This window comes from Bombina bombina, chromosome 4, assembly GCF_027579735.1.
Source record: "Bombina bombina isolate aBomBom1 chromosome 4, aBomBom1.pri, whole genome shotgun sequence".
Classification (NCBI taxonomy): Eukaryota; Metazoa; Chordata; class Amphibia; order Anura; family Bombinatoridae; genus Bombina; species Bombina bombina.
The window spans coordinates 788,654,648-788,678,387 of record NC_069502.1 but is presented as its reverse complement, the minus strand read 5'-3'; the positions used below and the strand labels follow the sequence as shown (position 1 = coordinate 788,678,387).

General features: G+C 38.5%; 1 protein-coding gene across 1 annotated transcript in view; it reads right to left on the bottom strand.

Annotated features, from left to right (window-relative positions):
- IGF2R (insulin like growth factor 2 receptor) overlaps window positions 1-23,740 on the bottom strand; it is a gene marked incomplete in the record, with an annotated part of 598,770 nt that overhangs the window by 60,405 nt on the left and 514,625 nt on the right. Inside the window, 5 exon segments of the mRNA XM_053711175.1 lie at window positions 211-347; window positions 3,837-4,071; window positions 5,826-5,969; window positions 10,517-10,709; window positions 14,533-14,694. Coding sequence (XP_053567150.1) covers window positions 211-347; window positions 3,837-4,071; window positions 5,826-5,969; window positions 10,517-10,709; window positions 14,533-14,694 — 871 coding nt within the window.

Genomic DNA, 23,740 nt, shown 5'->3' with positions numbered 1-23,740 from the left:
AGGCAAAGAATGACTGGGGAGTGGGGGAGGTATTTAAGCCTTTGGCTGGGGTGTCTTTGCCTCCTCCAGGTGGCCAGGTTCTGTATTCCCACAAGTAATGAATGAAGCCGTGGACTCTTCTCATATTAAGATAGAAATTTGGGTTTCAGCTTCCTCAAAGTCTTATAATAGTTGAAAATGTCCATCAAAATCGTTTATGAGTGAGCTTACCTTTTATAGTAACAGTTTGTGTGTGTACTAGACCCAAGACCTCCACAATTCCACTGGCACTTTTTTTGCAAACACTTGCAGTGTCTGGACATCCTGTAGGACCTTCATTCACTCTTTGACACAAGTTTAGGTAATAACTAGAAATGCGAAAAAATAAGAAGAAAAAAATTCAAGCAAAAGCGTATGTACTAAAAAAATATTTAAAAATTTTAATTTTTTTTTGTAAAATACAGATTACTTTTTTTTTTTATTATGCACAAATCTATTCTTTTTATGGAATATTCATTTCCAGTAAACTATTGAAGAGACAGCAAATACAATGTAATTATAAGACATGTCTGTTGTGTTGTTATAGAATAACACATCTGCCAAGTCTTTGCATCAAATCAAAGCCATTGTTCTTCTTCTAAAATTCCATCCAAAATAGCGCATACGAACTGATCGTTATATTCAGCAAAGCACTCTGCGCCTATAAATGCGCAAATCTGAAACTTCTTCGCACTCTGCTTGTATTCGCCTTGGCGCACGGGCGTGCTCCCGAGTGCAACAATATAAATTAGTAATAGGGGTCATTTAACAGCCCGACCTACAAAAACGCACAGTTTCTTATTTATCATTGCTTGCCGCCATAGGGAACTGAAATTTTGGCTTCAATTGTGTGTTGTATATTTCACCATACAGACTGAGGCGAACACCATTATCATACATGCTTTTACATCTTGTGATGCAGTACTTCTTTTAACTCATTTTTCAAAGGCTCAGCGCCAAGAAGAGACTGTTATTGCCAGAAATTTGCGCTTCCACAGGCGCATATGGTACCAACAGTTATATATATATATATATATATATATATATATATTTATATTGATATATTTATTTTTGTGATCTTAAATTATCAACATATGGCAAAAACAGCACAGAAACATTATATAATATAAATATAAGCTAAATAGTTACCTATTTTAATAATCAAAACATGGCGGCATAAATATTTATAGGGATGTACTGTGATAAAAAGGGAGTAAATGCTTTTTCCGACAGGCGAAATTTATCATTATTACGCCCCAGCTCGCCTGCGCAAAGTTACGTCTATTTTTTTTGATGAATTCAGGCGCACATGTGCGCTTCTCCAGAGGCAAGCTGGGGCGCAGTTACAGGCGAAGCACATACAGAGTTCGCCTAGCCTTTCATAAATCTAGCCCTTAATGCTTTGAAAGCAAATGACTATTTTTTTTACTGCAATTAGTATTCAATAGCCAAACTCCATCCACTATTTACCTCACGTGTAGGAGCCAGACAACAAGGCTAGCCCCTTAGTATAAAATGCATTGTACAGCTGTTATCTGATAAATCCAGTTAGGGACAGATATGTAGCAGAGTTAGCCTTGAGATGTCACCAAGGTGCATTTCAAGTTCTGAGAATTCTAAATTTCTCAATTTTCAAAGCTAAACTATATGAAAATGGGGCACAATCAATGAAAATATTATGCATTACTAAGCATTTATATAAAAATCTCAAGGTGTTTACTGTACCTTTAAGCTTTTTTTATGGAAGAGTAATAAGATCAAACATTGAATGTGCACGGGTGCATTTCAATTTGAAATAGAAGCATTTTTGTAATATACTTCCAATATACTAATACTTCTTTATAAAAGTTATAACGGTGTTGCTGTGGCATATGCACATATCCTGTTTGCCAGGATTCAAACAACACACCTTCTCAGAAAGTCAGCAGTGGCTTGTATGGCACAAATGACATCTTCAGAAGCAATACACACCATCTCTGAGCAATACTTGTGCATGGGCCCTCACAGGATATGTACGTATGCTGCTGAAAACAGTAATAATGTTTACAAGAATCATTTTTGCTAATGGAAATATTGCAAAAATGCTTATAAATTAAATTGAAATGTACCCACATGTTCTAATCTCCCTTAAAGGCACAGTCTACTTGACATTGTTATTGTTTAAAAAGATAGATAACACGTTTACTACCCATTCCCCCCAGCTTTACATAACCAACATTGTTTTATTGCTATACTTTATAACCTCTAAGATTCCCTATTTCGAAGCCCCTGAATGTTGCTGCTTATCTTGTTTTTTGTTTTTTTTTAGGATTTTACTCTCTTGCAACTACAACCAGACAGTGCTAGTTCATGTGTGCCATGCAGATAACATTGTGCTCACTCCCGTCGAGAATTATAATGGATTTTAACAAGAACCAGCACTAATTGGCTAAAATGCAAAACTGTAAAAAAAAAAAAAAAAAAAAAAAAACATCACTGAGATAAGGGGCAGTCTGCAGGAGCTTAGATACAGGTAATTACATAGGTAAAAAGTGTATTAAAGGGACATTTCAGTCAAAATTTAAATGCACATAGATTTATTACATCTTTGAATAGACAAATTTGCAATATATATGTACAGTATTGGCAAAAATGCTTCTAGTAAAAGTTATCACTGCTTTAGTGTTAACATTATTCTCTGCACGTGCATGTGAAGCATAGCTAAATATTCTCAGTGCACCAGCATTTTAAATACGGCAGCTACTCAGATCATCACTGGGGCTTGTATTATGTCAGCAATTAACAAATTGAGTCATTACCAGATGATACAAGCACTTTAGGCTCTCTGAACAAGTCTTGTGTTTAAAATGCTGGTGCACGGTGCATATTTAAATACACTTTTGAAACAGCTATAGCTTTTATTAGAAGTATTTTTGCTAATACATGTATATTACACAATTTATTCTGTTCAATACCGAAATGCACCCATGTGGTTTCCAATTTTGGCTGGAATATCCCTTTAACATTGTTAGTTATGCAAAGCTGGGGAATGGGTAATAAATGCATTATCTATTTTTTTAAAAACATTAACAATCAGTCCCCTTAAACTCCACGCACTCTCACTATTCTTATATACAGGAGTTGCTCATTCAGCATCACTTCTTTGGAATCCGCACATGACATTTTAAATCGACGGTACAGTAAAAAGACAACTTTCATGGTTCAGAGAGATCATGCAACTTCAGACAACAAATTTCCTTTGTTCCTGTTATCCTTAGTTGAAAAGTAAAGCTAGGTAGGCTTATAGGAGCTCTGGAGCGTGCACGTTTCTGTTACACGGTTACATACACTTCTGCCATAGAATGCTGAACACTGAAAAGTTGTTTTAAAATTGGAAGCTCTTTCTGAATCATAACAGTTTAGTTTTAACTTTACTGTTCCTTTAACCGCTTAAGTCTATTATACATAGCTACTAAGTCACAGGATACTTTGCTCAGCGTACCCTGTTGACGCAGTAGCTACGTCCAACCTTCTGCCTCATGCTGTGGTCCCTGCTGTCAGCTCTGAAAGCTAAAAGCGCAGCCAGAGGGAGAAGGCATCTGCCTTCATATGGTAAGTGAGAGCTGATCATGCTCCCGTTACCATATGAAGGAAGATCTCTGATGCAATTAGTGATACTCTGCCTCACTGTTTGCATCGGCTTGCGGTGCTGCAAAATGGAAGGAGGGGGGTCAAGCGATACATCGCAAAAGGAGAGGAATGGAAGGGATCACTACACTATGGAAATCTTGTTTTGGTGAGGGAGGGGGAGGGATGGGCTGAAACAGAAAGCTACTTACGAACTACCGTCGTGCATAAAGTTCCAGGAACTGGTCAAGGAAGAAAACATTCTCAGGTCATAGGTCTTGTGCTTTTGTATAAATTTGCATTCCATTTTTTTGGGAAGACAAACCACATTTGTTTTCCATTCAAATGTTACAGAACAGTCCATGGCTTCACTCAGTACCACTGGTTTACCACTTTTAACACTCTCATCACATTTAAATATGATGGTTGACTCTCTTGTGTCAGTTGCTGAAAAAAAAGAAAAAAAATTACAAAAACAGTGCAGCACTGCAAGTTTTTAATTATTCTCTGAAATAATAAACCCATGCTTACAAAACAAATTCCTCATACTGTCATATCATTTACATAGGACGATTTTGGATACAAAAATGAGCTTTTTTGTGCTGCTGCTAGCTTGTAGCAGTAGCTACTACTTTAACTTTGTTTATTTTAAGCTGCAAAATTGCTCCTGTGCTGCCCTGAAGATGTTCCCCATAGGAAATTAGGGATTAACAAGTTTCTGTTACGGGATAACAAAGTCAAAATTAAACTTTCATGACTCAGAGTGACATTTTAAACAACGTTCCAATTTATTTCTATTATTTAATTTACTTTGTTATCGGAATCTTTTATTGATAAGCATGCCTAGGAAGGTTCAGGAGAAGCAATGCCATACTGGGAGCTATCTGCTGACTGGTAGCTGTGCATATATAGCGCCTGTCATTGGCTAACCCAGTACTACTGCTCCTTCAACAAAGGATACCAAGAGAATGAAGAAAATTTTGTAAAAGTAGTAAACAGCTCTTTTCCATGACAGGATACCTAGGTAGGCCCTTGAATGTGCACAAGCCATATAGTACGCAAGACACATGTTTCCTCCTGAGCTTACCTCAATTTGGTCTCGTGGAAACAAGCTAAGTTTTAACAAAGGATACTAAAAGAAAGAGGTAAATTTGATATTTTTAATTGATGATCAGAATCATCTAATTTTCACCTCCACTGTATCTTTAGAGAAAAGCTATTTGGTTATATAATTTATTGCTGGTTTATCAGTATTTAAAAACTTAATGTATTAATCAATGTTTACTAAGGCCATGTGAACACTGTATGTATGTATGTATGTGGTACTTGTAAAGCGCGGCTAATCACCCATAAGGGTCTCAAAGCGCTGCTCATTTTATCGACCTCGGAAGGATGAAAGGCTGAGTGGACCTTGCCGGGGATCGAACCTGCAACCCTTGGGTTGATACAGAGCTCAGGCACAGTGCCTGACCTATCTGTCCGGCTCGTATGCATTTATCTTGGAGAATAAGATATACAATAGTAATTAATGTAGTCTCAGATCACCTGCAAAAGATATCAATTTAATATACCTTTTTTCTACTATATTACAAATATATGTAAAATTTGAAGTTAAAGTGACAGTCTAGTCAAAACTAAACTTTCATGATTCATATAGGGCATGTAATTTTAAACAACTCTTTAAATTAATTTTATCATCAAATTTGCTTTGCTCTCTTGGTATTCTTAGTTGAAAGCTAAACCTGGGTAGGCTCATATGCTAATTCCTAAGACCATGAGGGCCACCTCTTATCTCAATGCAATTGAAAGTTTTTCACACCTAGAGGGCGTTAATTTATGTGCGCCATATAGACAACATGCTCACGCCCGTGGAGTTACTTATGAGGGGGCACTGATTGGCTAAAATGCATGTCTGTCAAAAGAACTGAAAATAGGGGGAAGTCTGCAGAGGCTTAGATACAAGGTAATCACAGAGGTAAAAAGTATTAATATAACTGTGTTGGATATGCAAAACTGGGGAATCGGTAATAAAGGGATGATCTATGTTTTTAAACAATAAAAATTCAGGAGTAGACTGTGCATTTAAATAAACCTTAGTTTTACTACACTCTGTGGTATCTTGAATTGCAATTGTGGAACGATTATAGATAAGACTGTACATTTAATTTTAAAAAAAATATACAGGAAATATAGGTACTTACAGTTTGAACAGTACCCCCATTTTTTATCCTTTTCAAAATTTGAAGTTGAACACCACGGCTTCTGTCTTTCTTCAGTAGTACAAGTGCTATAGGTCTTTCCTTTGTATGTAAATGGGATGATGCACAGTTCATTTCTGTCAGTCACTGAATTTAGAAAAAAAATATATATATTTTTAAAACTCTCTATCAACACCAAAAAGGCTAGTGCACAACCCACTCTAACCTTACAGACACTAAAACAGAAATAAAATGCAAATACAATATTGAAAATTGTGAATTATCCAGAGGCATAACTATTTTTTAGAGAACATTTTTTTCTGCAGGCCACTTTAAAAAGAAATTCAATTAATTAGTTACTCTAAAGCAGTGGTTTTTAAACTTATCCTCAGTCCTCCCCAACAGGCCAGGTTTTCAGATTACCTTAGATGAGAGCAGGTAAAATAACCATGTTTACCAAGCAGCTGATTATTTTACCTGTACTCCAGTTCAGATATTCTCAAAATGTGGCCTGTTAGGAAGGTCCGAGGACAGGTTTGAAAACCAGTGCACTACAGCATCAGCTCAACTGCAATGTGTTAAGTGATACCTAGGAAGAGGCTAGAGTGATTATTGACATAAAAAGCATAGGAATGAAACACAAGGAATATTTACAGTATCTTTCAGTAATCACACTTCATTTGTGTGAATACTCAGATATGCCTTTAACATAGCATTAGGACCTGCACATTTCAGTAATTAAAGAGACATGAAAGGCAAATTAAAGCTTCATGATTAAGATAGAAAGTGCAATTAAAACAAAACAAATGAACGGGATGGGTTTGGGCAGCTGTCATGGCCGCCAGCAAGCATAGGAGCAGCATAACAGGAGCCGATTATCTGCCGTATATCAGCCAAACTAACTATCCAATAATCTATTCCCAATATAGTGCATCTACTGGCACAATATAGAATTTTACTTGCATCTCCAACCTGGACCACTGAGGTCTTGGTGGTCGTATGGAAATAGACATCAGCTCCTCCTACACCTCAAGGGAAAAGCATATACTCCTCTCCATTGCCTATTGCAGTATCACACCTCTCTTCTCATAACAGACTCTCAGTTACCCTATAAGTAAGCTGAGAGGGTACAGAAACGATAAAAAGATCCTGACTCTACAACCCAATTGTCATCATGGCTGCCATTGTTGAGTGGGAGGCAACAGTGCATTGATTTCTCAAACTTTTTTTTAGAACTTGAGCAGCAATTGTGCTTTGCTTTAACAGCCGTGACCCATTTACCAGCTGCTCCTGTGGGAGAGAAGCTAATGCCAGATTGGAGTACGGACGCTATTCTACCATTCCGATGGCCAGAGAACTGAGATATAAGAAGGCCTGTGATTTAGCTACTGTGGGGGGGGGGGGGGGGTATTGTGGCAATACAGAAACTACTTGAAACTGAACCAAACAACTCTTACGGCATACGTGTCCCCAGCAGGACCCTACAGGTCTTAGAACTCTCTGCCTGTAAGGAACTACTCATGGACTTGCTATTTCAGAGGGACTTTGGAATGTCAGCAGGAGAAACTGCTGTTCCGCTGAGTCAGATCCCGAGCATTTTCAGTTCTCTAGACTCTGTGATAGCGCAGTATTTTGAGGCTGACATTTAATCTTAGACAGCAAACACAGAAGAAAGCAGGGGTAAGATCCAAAGAGTTTATTAAAGCCAACCAACACAAAGAAAAACAATGAGAAGGGGCAGGAAACACAGTCTTAGACACAATGATTCTTGCATCCTAGACCTGGCTTGGATGTGACATCTGACGGCTTAGCAGTCGTAATGTACAAGGTATGGGTACCTGCTATTCTACAGTAATGGAGCCAGCATTATTTCAGCTTGAACTCTCGGACTTCAAGCCTGATATCAGGGGAGTGAATCACATTGAGTAGCAGAAGCTACATCTAATATTTTTTTTATAGTATGTCCCATTAGAGGGGCAATTGGTTGAACTTCCATTATATGCTGGGACATGCTCCTAATACTCATTGCTGTTTTAGAGTCTGTCAAGCTGTTTACTCATTTTGTAATAGCAAGTGCTGGACCCTATGAAGGCTGCAAGCTGAGTGCTTACCTGGTGTAGTATGTTTTATCTTATTTAATTGTTGATATAGGATGTTTTCGTTATATTTTGCTTTAAGCTGTTTTGTAACTGTGTTTAGAAGGCTATCTCCAACTCCTCTAGATATACTGCTATGCTTGATATACAGCAAGGCCAGATAAATGTGCCATATATTGTATATTGCATAGATCACATAGACTTTCTTCTAAATGTGTAGCTACTGTTATTGCTTTGCAAAGAACCCCTGACTTAGTGCTAGTTAAGACTCTAAGTCCTTGATTTGCTACATTAGCTGGGTACGTAAGAGCTAAATGAAATATTGTCAGTGTTTTACTGTATAATTAGATTGTTAATACAACTAAATTGGACAGGCGTGTAGTTCTTTCTAAGGGTCTGATATTCAAAACCGGCATAGGGAGAAATCACACAAAATCTTTGGGATTTTTTTTAGACCTTGTATGTAATGTAGGAGTCTCTGTTTCACATAAAGAACACTACATAGCAACATAAACATTTCTCAAGATAAAATTTAGGTTTCCAATTTTTTTTTTTTTAAGGGCCTCCCCGTACCGACAAGACTTCTTAGAATATCTCGCCTGAGCAGAGAGGCTTTGAATATCATGATACTTAACCCTGATTAATATAGCTAGTTACAATTTATCTGCAATTCCTGGATACTTCTATTTTTAGAATCCCTATTTTCCATACCCATATTTACTCCTACCGTGTAATTTTTTTTAGCTTTAAAGCATATCTTTCCGATATTTTTGGTAAAGCTATTTTAGCATTGCAAGCTTTTACCCAAGTATATATATACAATATATATATTTAGCGCTGCAGAATCTGTTGGCGCTCTACAAATAACCGATAATAATAATATATATATATATATATATATATATATATATATATATATATATATATATATATATATATATATATATATATATATATATATATATATATCAATTTATTTTACATCCGAGCCTCTGCAGGTCCCCTCAGATATACATACATTTACAGAGGCACGGGACAGGTTCTATAAAATTCCTGCGTACAAGATAATTTAGGTATAAGCGTACCTTTTCAGGGAGCTGTCCTATAGATTTAAACTAGGTCACTCACACTATTGTCTACTGCCTTGCCTCACTGGAGAAATCAAGGTTCTAGTGCAGAGGTCTATTTTTTTATTTTTACATATTAGAAATTAATGTGTACAAAATAAACAATTAAACTGTGAATTTATACTGTAAATTAGGAGAAACTATATACATAGATTTTCTACATATATTTTAAGATCCAGGAGTGGCTATATATATTTCTTAATTGGTTTCCAAATATTTCCCATATAATGGTACTACTCAATGTGTAATGCAAGGGATCCAAAGTTGTCTGCCATAAAGACTTGGGGGCCTATTTATCATGTCCGCTGCACATCGATAAATGCAGACAGTATATGCTGTCTGCATTTATCATGTCACCAGCAGTTCTTGTGAACTGCTGGTGCAATGCCGCCCCCTGCAGATTCGCCGCTAGCAGGGGGTGTCAATCATATTGGATCTTGTTGATTTTCAACGATGTCTGTCCGCCGTCTCAGAGCAGGCGGACAGGTTATGGAGCAGCAGTCTTTAGACCGCTGCTTCATAACTTGTGTTTCTGGCGAGTCTGAAGGCTCGCCAGAAACACGGGGCATCAAGCTCCGTACGGAGCTTGATAAATAGGCTCCTTGGTCTCAGTTTATACTTTTTTCTTAATTTACAATATATGTAGCACTTGTGGATGCTCATTGTTACACAGTCCAAAAGCAGCCTTTCAGCAAAAGGTATTTAAGGTTTAAAATTAGAATTTCTCTATATAATAGGCTATGCTCACATATAAACATTTTTGTATAAGCTATTTTTATACTTATTGTTTTGGAGAAAGCTGTTTTGAACCTAATTAAAAATAAAATAAAAATACAAAAACTTCCCAATTCACTTATTTGTAACCGATATAAATTGGTTAAAAATAAGAACATTTTCCATGACAAAACAAGAACACCTAGGTAGGCTCAGGGAGGCGTATGTGTCTATGTTGTGATTGCAACAATCTATAACACTGCTAAATCTAACAGGAGGTAAAAACATTTTTTGTGTGGAAATTGTACTTTCTATCTGAATCATAAAAATTTACTTCTACGTCCCTAAAAAAAATAAAATAAAAATAATAATAATGATAATAATTAAATATATATATACATAATAGATGTGTACATTACGCAGCTTTGTTAGCTGCCGAAAACAGTAAAGACGTTCATGGCATTCAGCTCTTTTTAGAGCCCGACTGCTTCCTCTGAAAGTTCAACACGCTAAGATCTGGATTTGCACAAATCTTAGTGTTTTTCACTTTCCCAAGAATGAATCCGGCTCCAGAAAGCGCCAAAGGTCGCAAGCAACAGCCTTCATCCGCATTTGACAACTAACAAAGCTGAATGCACAAGTCTAATATAGAAAGGGTTAACTAAGACCTTGTGAACATTGTATGTATTCATCTTGGAGAATAAGATATACAATAGTAAAGATCAGCTTTAAATTATGCCACTTATTTATTGTTTACCTGGAGGGCAGGAATCTCCGCCGGCATACCTCAAAACTACAGACTCATCTTGATGGCGATAATCCATTTTCATTGCCTTCATATTTCCAAATGAATATGCATTGCTACCAGAAACCTGACAGACTGCTCCTTCACAATTACCACTAGTTGCGGCTGAGCATACTCCAATTTTATATGTATTACGACCAGAAATCTGTCAAAATTAATTACATCATAAGAAATATTTAACATTTTATTTAAAGCATGAAAATCAAGTTGCCTAGCGCCATTGTGGGAGTTATTATTCAAAACATTTCTCTGCCACTTATGTCATGTGACAGCCATCAGCCAATCATAGACTCATACGTATAAGGAGCTGTGAACTCCGTAAAAGCTGACGCCAATGAGCAGCTTTCTTTTTACAATTGTTTACTTGCAAGTGTTCCTCTACAAAGACACTACGAAAACAGAATCCAATTTTAAATGCCTGCTTACCAAAGAACAGCACTACTTGTTATAGGAAGCAAAATTTAAGTTAAATTAATTTGCTTATTGCATTGTGAGTGGACTTTAAAGCAATATGAAACCCCCAATTTTTATTTTATGATTCAGATAGAACATGTGATTATAAATAATTTTCTAATTTACTTCTATAATCAAATTGTATTCGTTCTCTTGGTATCTTTTGTTGAAAAGCAGGGACATAGGCTTAAGAGCCCGCCCATTTCTGCAGCACTATATGGCAGCTGTTTTGCATTTGCAAGAGCACTAGATTGCAGCACTATTTCCTGTCATGTAGTGCTCCAGATGCCTACCCTAGGTATCTCTTACCCACAGAATATCATGTGAATGAAACAAATTTGATAATAGAAGTAAATTGGAAAGTTTTTTTTAAAAACTGTATGCTTAGTTTAATTCACCAAAAAAATTGTTGGGTTTCATATCCCTTTAAAAAAATCTGTATCAGTGTGAGTTATATATTTTATATTTTTTTATATCTCTTGCTACTTGTGGAAAGTAGTGATATTTAATATGGTGTTTTTTTCAGCGTAAAAGGAAAAATTGTGTCAAGTATATCCCTGAGGTTAGTACATGGAGAAGGGATACGTAGGGCAATTAGAAAGTGAATTAAAGGGACACTCAAGTCAAAATTAAACTTTCATTATTCAGAAGGAGCACACAATTTTAAACAACTTTCCATATCACTTCCATTACCTAAATTTGCACAATCTTTTTGCATGCACAGATTCTGAGGAACGAGTTCTTACTGAGCATGTGCAAGATTCACAGAATACATTTATATGCATTTTGTGATTGGCTTATGGCTATCACATGATGCAGTGAGAGGGAAATAGAACTAATTTTAAATGTATCACTTATTTAAAATTCAAACTAAGTTAATTTGCACTGTCTTTTTATTATGGATTTATTATTTATCATAGTCTACTGCGTTTAGTGGTCTTTTAAACCACATGAAATTTACAATGGTAATGAATCATAAAGAAAACCTACTTTTCCAAAAGAAGCTTATTTAGCAAAGGGGGAAGTTCAAAACAAATGTACAGATGATAATTTCCTAAAGCATCAGTTAGAAAGAGATGGTGAGAATCATAAGGAAGTTGCATCACAGCAGTGGGGAGTTAAAGGGACAGTCTACACCAGCATTTTTGTTATTTAAAAAGATAGATAATCCCTTTATTACCCATTCCCCAGTTTTGCATAACCAACACAGTTATATTAATACACTTTTTACCTCTGTAATTACCTTGTATCTAAGCCCCTGCAAACTGCCCCCTTATTTTAGGTCTTTTGACAGACTTGCATTTTAGCCAATCAGTGCTGACTCCTAGGTAAGTCCACGTGCGTGAGCCTATTATTATCTATATGACACACATGAAGGAGGCCCTCTAGTAGTGAAAAACCGTCAAAATACATTCATATAAGAGGCGGCCTTCAAGGTCTAAGAAATTAGCATATGAGCGTACCTAGGTTTAGCTTTCCATTAAGAATACCAAGAGAACAAAGCCAAATTGGTGATAAATGTAAATTGGAAAGTTGTTAAAAATGATATGCCCTAACCTAATCATGAAAGTTTATTTTGGACTTGACTGTCCCTTTAAGCAAGATAGCAGAATGGTCAATGGTCATTTAAAATGTGTGAGCATTCCACAGAAATATATAACCTAAACCAAAACAGCAACAACTCAAAAGCATAAACAGACCTTCTATAGTCTGTTCATTAGAGTATTTTAGTTTTAAACAATACAACATATAAATTAATCTGCCATAACCTGTACCATACTGCTCCAGATAGAGCATAAGAAATATAAAAAAAAAATCCACTTTACTTCTATTATCATCATATTTGCTTCATTCTCTTGGTATCCTTTGTTGAAGGAGGAGCTTTCCACTACTGGTAGCAAGCTGAACAGAATGGGTAAACCAATAAGAGGCATATATTTAAAGTCACCAATCAGCAACTAGTACCCAGCAGTGCATTGCTGCTTTTGCGCACACCTAGGTACGTTTTTTCATCAAAGGATTCCAAGAGAATAAAGTAAATTAGATTAAAGAAGTGAACCATTTAAACTGCTTTGCAGTGATTAAACCCATAGCATGAGGATTAAATCGGATTAAAAATAAAGTCAAAATTAAACTTTCATGATTCGGATAGAGCAGCAATTTTAATCGACTTTCTAATTTACTGCTATTAACAAAATGTGCACAGTTTTTATATTTACACTTTTTGAGTCACCAGCTCCTACTGAGCATTTGCAAGAATTCACAGAATAAACGTGTATGCATTTGTGATTGGCTGAGTGCTATCACATGGTACAGTAAGAGTGGAAATAGACATAACTGAAATTTGTCAGGAAAAAAATCTACAACTCATTGGAAGTTTTGTCTTTTTATAATGTATGTTGATTATGCAAATCTACTGTATTTACTGAATGTGGAAGGCGGCGGCTGCTGCTCACAGGATTTGGCTTTTTTCAGAAAGTTTGATTTCTTCTTGTGAAAGTGCAACATATTAAGATTTGTGCAACTCCAGATCTTAAAGGGACATTCCAGCCAAATTTGGAATCCACACCGGTGCATTTCAGTTTTGAATAGAAGCATTTTTGTCAGATACATTTATTAGCAAAAGTGCTTCTAATAAAAAGGTATAGCTGTTACAAAAGTGTATTTAAGTATGCACCGTGCAGCAGCATTTTAATCACAGCACTTGCTTAGAGAGCTTAAGGTGCTTGTAACATCTGGTAATGACTCAATTTGTTAATTGCTGACATACTTGCCCCACTGGCGCTCTGAGCAGCTGCAGTATTTAAAATACTGCTGCACTGAGAATATTTAGCTATGCTTCACATGCACGTGCAGAGAAAAATGTTAACACTAAAACAGTGATAACTTTTACTAGAAGCATTTTTACCAATACATGTATATTGCACATATCTTTCTATTCAAACATGTAATTCATCTATGTGAAGGTAAATTTTGACCGGTATACCCCTTTAATGTTGCAAAGAAATCCGGCTCCGAAAAGAGCAGAACGCCACGAGCTGCCACCTTCTGCATTCGGAGGCATCCAAAACCTCTGAATCCTAAGTGAGCTTAGGAGTGTGCACATATCTTTAGCCATCTGGCAAGTGCATTTGCAACAATGTTTATAGCAGTTATACATAACTGCAAACACAGCTGCCATAAACGTCTAAAGACACGTGCACACTCCTCAGCTCCTATCCGTCTACCTAGCTTTACTCTTCACCTAAGGATACTAAGAGAACAAAGCAAATTTGATATTAGAAGTAAATTTGAAAGTTGTTTAAAACTGCATACTCTGCCTCAACCATGAAAGTTTGATGTAGGCGTTACTGTTCCTTTAACGATTAATGCTTAACAAAAGAGTAAATAAGCTCGGGATGGCTAGATAGATTGTTCGACCTTATTAAAATGATTCCAGGGTAAGAATGTAAGAAAATTACTCTTAAAGCATTTACAGCCATAAGTTGTAGTCAATACATTCAGACTTCTCTTACCGTGTAGATCTTCCCCGCAAGGTTGCTTAAATTAAATGTGTAGTGGAGTTGCTGGTCAGTCACAGAACATCCTGAAGTGGTTACTTCATCTGGACACACTAATGGCGTTTCCCACTCAAACACATAACTACACCCAGAAATCCCTACCATCTTGGGTGTGCCCTGTTGAAACGAGAGGAAAACAAAGAATTGTTACAGAACTATGTAAACGCTGACTTTAAAGGGAGATGATGGTCAAAATTGAAATGTACATGATTGCATTTCAGTTTTGAATATATGCATTTTTGCAATATATTTATATTAGCAAAAAATGTTTACTAAATTGTCATCAAGGGTAACCACATGTAAAAAAGGGGCCCATACGGGATTTTAAGGGCTATAATCTAGATTAAAGGGGCCCCATTGTGCAGGGTGTTCATTGCTACCACAGTGATCACTTGACTATACAGAAAACAGAATTTATGCTTACCTGATAAATTACTTTCTCCAACGGTGTGTCCGGTCCACGGCGTCATCCTTACTTGTGGGATATTCTCCTCCCCAACAGGAAATGGCAAAGAGCCCAGCAAAGCTGGCCATATAGTCCCTCCTAGGCTCCGCCTACCCCAGTCATTCGACCGACGGACAGGAGGAAATATATATAGGAGAAACCATATGGTAACGTGGTGACTGTAGTTAGAGAAAATAATTCATCAGACCTGATTAAAAAACCAGGGCGGGCCGTGGACCGGACACACCGTTGGAGAAAGTAATTTATCAGGTAAGCATAAATTCTGTTTTCTCCAACATAGGTGTGTCCGGTCCACGGCGTCATCCTTACTTGTGGGAACCAATACCAAAGCTTTAGGACACGGATGAAGGGAGGGAGCAAATCAGGTCACCTAAACGGAAGGCACCACGGCTTGCAAAACCTTTCTCCCAAAAATAGCCTCCGAAGAAGCAAAAGTATAAAATTTGTAAAATTTGGCAAAAGAGTGCAGTGAAGACCAAGTCGCTGCCTTACATATCTGGTCAACAGGAGCCTCGTTCTTGAAGGCCCATGTGGAAGCCACAGCCCTAGTGGAGTGAGCTGTGATACTTTCAGGAGGCTGCCGTCCGGCAGTCTCAAAAGCCACTCTGATAATGCTTTTAAGCCAAAAGGAAAGAGAGGTAGAAATTGCTTTTTTACCTCTCCTTTTACCAGAATAAACAACAAACAAAGAAGATGTTTGTCTGAAATCTTCAGTAGCCTCTAAATAGAATTTTAGAGCACGGACTACGTCCAAATTGTGTAACAAACGTTCCTTCTTTGAAACTGGATTCGGACACAAAGAAGGTACAACTATCTCCTGGTTAATATTTTTGTTGGAAACAACCTTCGGAAGAAAACCAGGCTCGGTACGCAAAACCACCTTATCTGCATGGACCAGATAGGGCGGAGAACACTGCAGAGCAGATAACTCAGAAACTCTTCTAGCGGAAGAAATTGCAACCAAAAACAGAACTTTCCAAGATAATAACTTAATATCTACGGAATGTAAGGGTTCAAACGGAACCCCTTGAAGAACTGAAAGAACTAGATTAAGACTCCAGGGAGGAGTCAAAGGTCTGTAAGCAGACTTGATTCTAACCAGAGCCTGAACAAACGCTTAAACGTCTGGCACAGCTGCCAGCCTTTTGTGAAGTAAAACAGATAAAGCAGAGATCTGTCCCTTCAAAGAACTTGCAGATAATCCTTTCTCCAACCTTCTTGTAGAAAGGAAAGAATCTTAGGAATTTTTATCTTGTTCCATGTGAATCCTTTAGATTCACACCAACAGATATATATTTTCCATATTTTATGGTAAATTTTTCTAGTTACAGGCTTTCTAGCCTGAATAAGAGTATCTATTACAGAATCTGAAAACCCACGCTTTGATAAAATCAAGCGTTCAATCTCCAAGCAGTCAGTTGGAGGGAAACCAGATTCGGATGTTCGAATGGACCCTGAACAAGAAGGTCCTGTCTCAAAGGTAGCTTCCATGGTGGAGCCGATGACATATTCCCCAGGTCTGCATACCAAGTCCTGCGTGGCCACGCAGGAACTATCAAGATCACCGAAGCCCTCTCCTGATTGATCCTGGCTACCAGCCTGGGAATGAAAGGAAACAGTGGGAATACATAAGCTAGGTTGAAGATCCAAGGTGCTACTATTGTATCCACTAGAGTCGCCTTGGGATCCCTGGATTTGAACCCGTAACAAGGGACCTTGAAGTTCTGACGAGAGGCCATCAGATCCATGTCTGGAATGCCCCATAATTGAGTTATTTGGGCAAAGATTTCCGGATGGAGTTCCCACTCCCCCGGATGCTCCTCCATCGCCAGGGAACTCCTTGTTCCCCCCTGATGGTTGATATATGCAACAGTCGTCATGTTGTCTGATTGAAACCTTATGAATTTGGCCTTTGCTAGTCGAGGCCATATCGCTCCCAGTTCCAGAATGTTTATCGGGAGAAGAGAGTCTTCCCGAGACCATAGACCCTGAGCTTTCAGGGGTTCCCAGACCGCGCCCCAGCCCACCAGACTGGCGTCGGTCGTGACAATGACCCACTCTGGTCTGCGGAAGCTCATTCCCTGTGACAGGTTGTCCAGGGCCAGCCACCAACGGAGTGAATCTCTGGTCCTTTGATCTACTTGGATCGTCGGAGACAAGTCTGTATAATCCCCATTCCACTGTCTGAGCATGCACAGTTGTAATGGTCTTAGATGAATTCGTGCAAAAGGAACTATGTCCATTGCCGCAACCATCAAACCTATTACTTCCATGCACTGCGCTATGGAAGGAAGAAGAACAGAATGAAGTACCTGACAAGAGCTTAGAAGTTTTGATTTTCTGGCCTCTGTCAGAAAAATCTTCATTTCTAAGGAAACTATTATTGTTCCCAAGAAGGAAACTCTTGTTGACGGGGACAGAGAACTCTTTTCTATGTTCACTTTCCACCTGTGAGATCTGAGAAAGGCTAGGACAATGTCCGTATGAGCCCTTGCTTTTGACAGAGACGACACTTGAATCAGGATGTCGTCCAAGTAAGGTACTACTGCAATGCCCCTTGGTCTTAGCACCGTTAGAAGGGACCCTAGTACCTTTGTGAAAATCCTTAGAGCAGTGGCTAATCAGAATGGAAGTGCCACAAACTGGTAATGCTTGTCCAGAAAGGTGAACCTTAGGAACCGAAGATGTTCCTTGTGGATAGGAATATGTAGGTACGCATCCTTTAAATCCACCGTGGTCATGAATTGACCTTCCTGGATGGTAGGAAGGATCGTTCGAATGGTTTCCATTTTGAACGATGAAACCCTTAGAAACTTGTTTAGAATCTTGAGATCTAAAATTGGTCTGAATGTTCCCTCTTTTTTTGGGAACTATGAACAGGTTGGAGTAAAACCCCATCCCTTGTTCTCCTAATGAAACAGGATGAATCACTCCCATTCTTAACAGGTCTTCTACACAATGTAAGAATGCCTGTCCTTTTATTTGGTTCGAAGATAATTGAGACCTGTGGAACCTTCCCCTTGGGGGTAGTTCCCTGAATTCCAGGAGATAACCTTGAGAAACTATTTCTAGCGCCCAAGGATCCTGAACATCTCTTGCCCAATGAGCAAAGAGAGAAAGTCTGCCCCCCATCAGATCCGGTCCCGGATCGGGGGCCAACACTTCATGCTGTTTTGGTAGCAGTGGCAGGTTTCTTGGCCTGCTTACCCTTGTTCCAGCCTTGCATCGGTCTCCAGGCTGGCTTGGTTTGAGAAGTATTACCCTCTTGCTTAGAGGGTGTAGAATTTGAGGCTGGTCCGTTTCTGCGAAAGGGACGAAAATTTGGCTTATTTTTAGCCTTAAAAGACCTATCCTGAGGAAGGGCGTGGCCCTTTCCCCCAGTGATGTCTGAAATAATCTCTTTCAAGTCAGGGCCAAACAGTGTTTTACCCTTGAAAGGGATGTTAAGCAATTTGGTCTTGGAGAACACATCCGCTGACCAAGACTTTAGCCAAAGCACTCTGCGCGCCACGATAGCAAACCCTGAATTATTCGCCGCTAATCTAGCTAATTGCAAAGCGGCATCTAAAATAAAAGAGTTAGCCAATTTAAGTGCTTGAACTCTGTCCATAACCTCCTCATACGAAGATTCTTTATTGAGCGACTTTTCTAGTTCTTCGAACCAGAAACACGCAGCTGTAGTGACAGGAACAATGCATGAAATTGGTTGTAGAAGGTAACCTTGCTGAACAAACATCTTTTTAAGCAAACCCTCTAACTTTTTATCCATAGGATCTTGAAAGCACAACTATCTTCTATAGGAATAGTAGTGCGTTTGTTTAGAGTAGAAACCGCCCCCTCGACCTTGGGGACTGTCTGCCATAAGTCCTTTCTGGGGTCGACTATAGGAAATAATTTCTGAAATATAGGGGGAGGAACAAAAGGTATGCCGGGCCTTTCCCACTCCTTATTTACTATGTCCGCCACCCGCTTGGGTATAGGAAAAGCATCGGGGGGCACCGGAACCTCTAGGAACTCGTCCATCTTACATAATTTCTCTGGAATGACCAAATTGTCACAATCATCCAGAGTAGATAATACCTCCTTAAGTAGTGCGTGGAGATGTTCTAATTTAAATTTAAACGTTACAACATCAGGTTCTGCTTGTTGAGAAATTTTGCCTGAATCTGAAATTTCTCCCTCAGACAAAACCTCCCTCCTGGCCCCTTCAGATTGGTGTGAGGGTATGTCAGAACAGTTATCATCAGCGTCCTCTTGCTCTTCAGTGTTTAAAACAGAGCAAACGCGCTTTCTCTGAGAAGTAGGCATTTTGGATAAAAAGTCTGCAATAGAATTATCCATTACAGCCGTTAATTGTTGCATGGTAATAAGTATTGGCGCACTAGATGTACTAGGGGCCTCTTGTGTGGGCAAAACTGGTGTAGACACAGAAGGGGATGATGCAGTACCATGCTTACTCCCCTCATTTGAGGAATCATCTTGGGCAATATCATTATCTATGGCATAATTGTCCCTACTTTGTTTGGACACTGTGACACAATTATCACATATATTTAAATGGGGAGACACATTGGCTTTCATACATATAGAACATTGTTATCTGATGGTTCAGACATGTTAAACAGGCTTAAACTTGTCAACAAAGCACAAAAAACGTTTTACAATAAAACCGTTACTGTCACTTTAAATTTTAAACTGAACACACTTTATTACTGAATATGTGAAAAAGTATGAAGGAATTGTTCAAAATTCACCAAAATTTCACCACAGTATCTTAAAGCCTTAAAAGTATTGCACACCAAATTTGAAAGCTTTAACCCTTAAAATAACGGAACCGGAGCCGTTTTTACATTTAACCCCTATACAGTCCCAGGTATCTGCTTTGCTGAGACCCAACCAAGCCCAGAGGGAAATACGATACCAAATGATGCCTTCTATAAGCTTTTTCAGTGGTTCTTAGCTCCTCACACATGCATCTGCATGCCTTGCTTTCCAAAAACAACTGCGCATTAGTGGCGCGAAAATGAGGCTCTGCCTATGACTAGAAAAGGCCCCCAGTGAAAAAGGTGTCCAATACAGTGCCTGCCGTTTTTTTAATACAATTCCCAAGATTAAAATAACTCTTCAAAGTTATAATCCATTAAATATGCTTATAAAGTAATCGTTTTAGCCCAGAAAAATGTCTACCAGTCTTTAAAGCCCTTGTGAAGCCCTTTATTCTTATATTTAAACTAAGAAAATGGCTTACCGGATCCCATAGGGAAAATGACAGCTTCCAGCATTACCAAGTCTTGTTAGAAATGTGTCATACCTCAAGCAGCAAAGTCTGCCCACTGTTTCCCCCAACTGAAGTTACTTCATCTCAACAGTCCTGTGTGGAAACAGCCATCGATTTTAGAAACGGTTGCTAAAATCATCTTCCTCTTACAAACAGAAATCTTCATCTCTTTTCTGTTTCAGAGTAAATAGTACATACCAGCACTATTTTAAAATAACAAACTCTTGATTGAAGAATAAAACTACATTTAAACACCAAAAAACTCTAAGCCATCTCCGTGGAGATGTTGCCTGTGCAACGGCAAAGAGAATGACTGGGGTAGGCGGAGCCTAGGAGGGACTATATGGCCAGCTTTGCTGGGCTCTTTGCCATTTCCTGTTGGGGAGGAGAATATCCCACAAGTAAGGATGACGCCGTGGACCGGACACACCTATGTTGGAGAAATAATAAATATATATATATATATATATATATAACATAATTTATGTAAGAACTTACCTGATAAATTCATTTCTTTCATATTAGCAAGAGTCCATGAGCTAGTGACGTATGGGATATACATTCCTACCAGGAGGGGCAAAGTTTCCCAAACCTTAAAATGCCTATAAATACACCCCTCACCACACCCACAATTCAGTTTAACGAATAGCCAAGAAGTGGGGTGATAAGAAAAAAGTGCGAAAGCATATAAAATAAGGAATTGGAATAATTGTGCTTTATACAAAAAAATCATAACCACCACAAAAAAGGGCGGGCCTCATGGACTCTTGCTAATATGAAAGAAATGAATTTATCAGGTAAGTTCTTACATAAATTATGTTTTCTTTCATGTAATTAGCAAGAGTCCATGAGCTAGTGACGTATGGGATAATGACTACCCAAGATGTGGATCTTTCCACACAAGAGTCACTAGAGAGGGAGGGATAAAATAAAGACAGCCAATTCCTGCTGAAAATAATCCACACCCAAAATAAAGTTTAATGAAAAACATAAGCAGAAGATTCAAACTGAAACCGCTGCCTGAAGTACTTTTCTACCAAAAACTGCTTCAGAAGAAGAAAATACAACAAAATGGTAGAATTTGGTAAAAGTATGCAAAGAGGACCAAGTTGCCGCTTTGCAAATCTGATCAACCGAAGCTTCATTCCTAAACGCCCAGGAAGTAGAAACTGACCTAGTAGAATGAGCTGTAATCCTATGAGGCGGAGTCTTACCCGACTCAACATAGGCAAGATGAAATAAAGATTTCAACCAAGATGCCAAAGAAATGGCAGAAGTTTTCTGGCCTTTCTAAAACCGGAAAAGATAACAAATAAACTAGAAGTCTTTCGGAAAGACTTAGTAGCTTCAACATAATATTTCAAAGCTCTAATAACATCCAAAGAATGCAACGATTTCTCCTTAGAATTCTTAGGATTAGGACATAATGAAGGAACCACAATGTCTCTACTAATGTTGTTGGAATTCACAACTTAGGTAAAAATTCAAAAGAAGTTCGCAACACCGCCTTATCCTGATGAAAAATCAGAAAAGGAGACTCACAAGAAAGAGCAGAAAATTCAGAAACTCTTCTGGCAGAAGAGATGGCCAAAAGGAACAAAACTTTCCAAGAAAGTAATTTAATATCCAATGAATGCATAGGTTCACATGGAGGAGCTTGAAGAGCCCCCAGAACCAAATTCAAACTCCAAGGAGGAGAAATTGACTTAATGACAGGCTTTATACGAACCAAAGCTTGTACAAAACAATGAATATCAGGAAGAATAGCAATCTTTCTGTGAAAAAGAACAGAAAGAGCAGAGATTTGACCTTTCAAGGAACTTGCGGACAAACCCTTATCTAAACCATCCTGAAGAAACTGTAATATTCTCGGTATTCTAAAAGAATGCCAAGAAAAATGATGAGAAAGACACCAAGAAATATAAGTCTTCCAGACTCTATAATATATCTCTCTGGATACAGATTTACGAGCCTGTAACATAGTATTAATCACAGAGTCAGAGAAACCTCTTTGACCAAGAATCAAGCGTTCAATCTCCATACCTTTAAATTTAAGGATTTCAGATCCTGATGGAAAAAAGGACCTTGAGACAAAAGGTCTGGTCTTAACGGAAGAGTCCACGGTTGGCAAGAGGCCATCCGGACAAGATCCGCATACCAAAACCTGTGAGGCCATGCCGGAGCTACCAGCGGAACAAACAGGCATTCCTTCAGAATCTTGGAGATTACTCTTGGAAGAAGAACTAGAGGCGGAAAGATATAGGCAGGATGATACTTCCAAGGAAGTGATAATGCATCCACTGCCTCCGCCTGAGGATCCCGGGATCTGGACAGATACCTGGGAAGTTTCTTGTTTAGATGAGAAGCCATCAGATCTATTTCTGGAAGTTCCCACATTTGAATAATCTGAAGAAATACCTCTGGGTGAAGAGACCATTCGCCCGGATGCAACGTTTGGCGACTGAGATAATCCGCTTTCCAATTGTCCATACCTGGGATATGAACCGCAGAGATTAGACAGGAGCTGGATTCCACCCAAACCAAAATTCGAGATACTTCTTTCATAGCCAGAGGACTGTGAGTCCCTCCTTGATGATTGATGTATGCCACAGTTGTGACATTGTCTATCTGAAAACAAATGAACAACTCTCTCTTCAGAAGAGGCCAAGACTGAAGAGCTCTGAAAATTGCACGGAGTTCCAAAATATTGATCGGAAATCTCACCTCCTGAGATTCCCAAACCCCTTGTGCCATCAGATACCCCCACACAGCTCCCCAACCTGTAAGACTTGCATCTGTTGAGATTATAGTCCAGGTCGGAAGAACAAAGAAGCCCCCTGAACTAAACGATGGTGATCTGTCCACCATGTCAGAGAGTGTCGTAAAATCGGTTTAAAGATATTAATTGAGATATCTTTGAGTAATCCCTGCACCATTGGTTCAGCATACAGAGCTGAAGAGGTCGCATGTGAAAACGAGCAAAGGAGATCGCATCTGATGCGGCAGTCCTAAGACCCAACATTTCCATGCATAAGGCTACCAAAGGGAATGATTGTGACTGAAGGTTTTGACAAGCTGATATCAATGTTAAACTTCTCTTGTCTGACAAGGACAGAGTCATAGACACTGAATTTATCTAGAAACCTAAAAAGGTTACCCTTGTCTGAGGAATCAATGAACTGATTGGTAAATTGATCCTCCAACCATGAACTTGAAGAAAACAACACAAGTCGATTCGTATGAGATTCTTCGAAAATGAGAAGACTGAGCAAGTACCAAGATATCGTCCAAATAAGGAAATACCAAAACCCTATTCTCTGATTACAGAAAGAAGGGCACCGAGAACCTTTGAAAAAAATTCTTGGAACTGAGGCTAGGCCAAACGGTAGAGCCACAAAACTGGTAATGCTTGTCTAAAA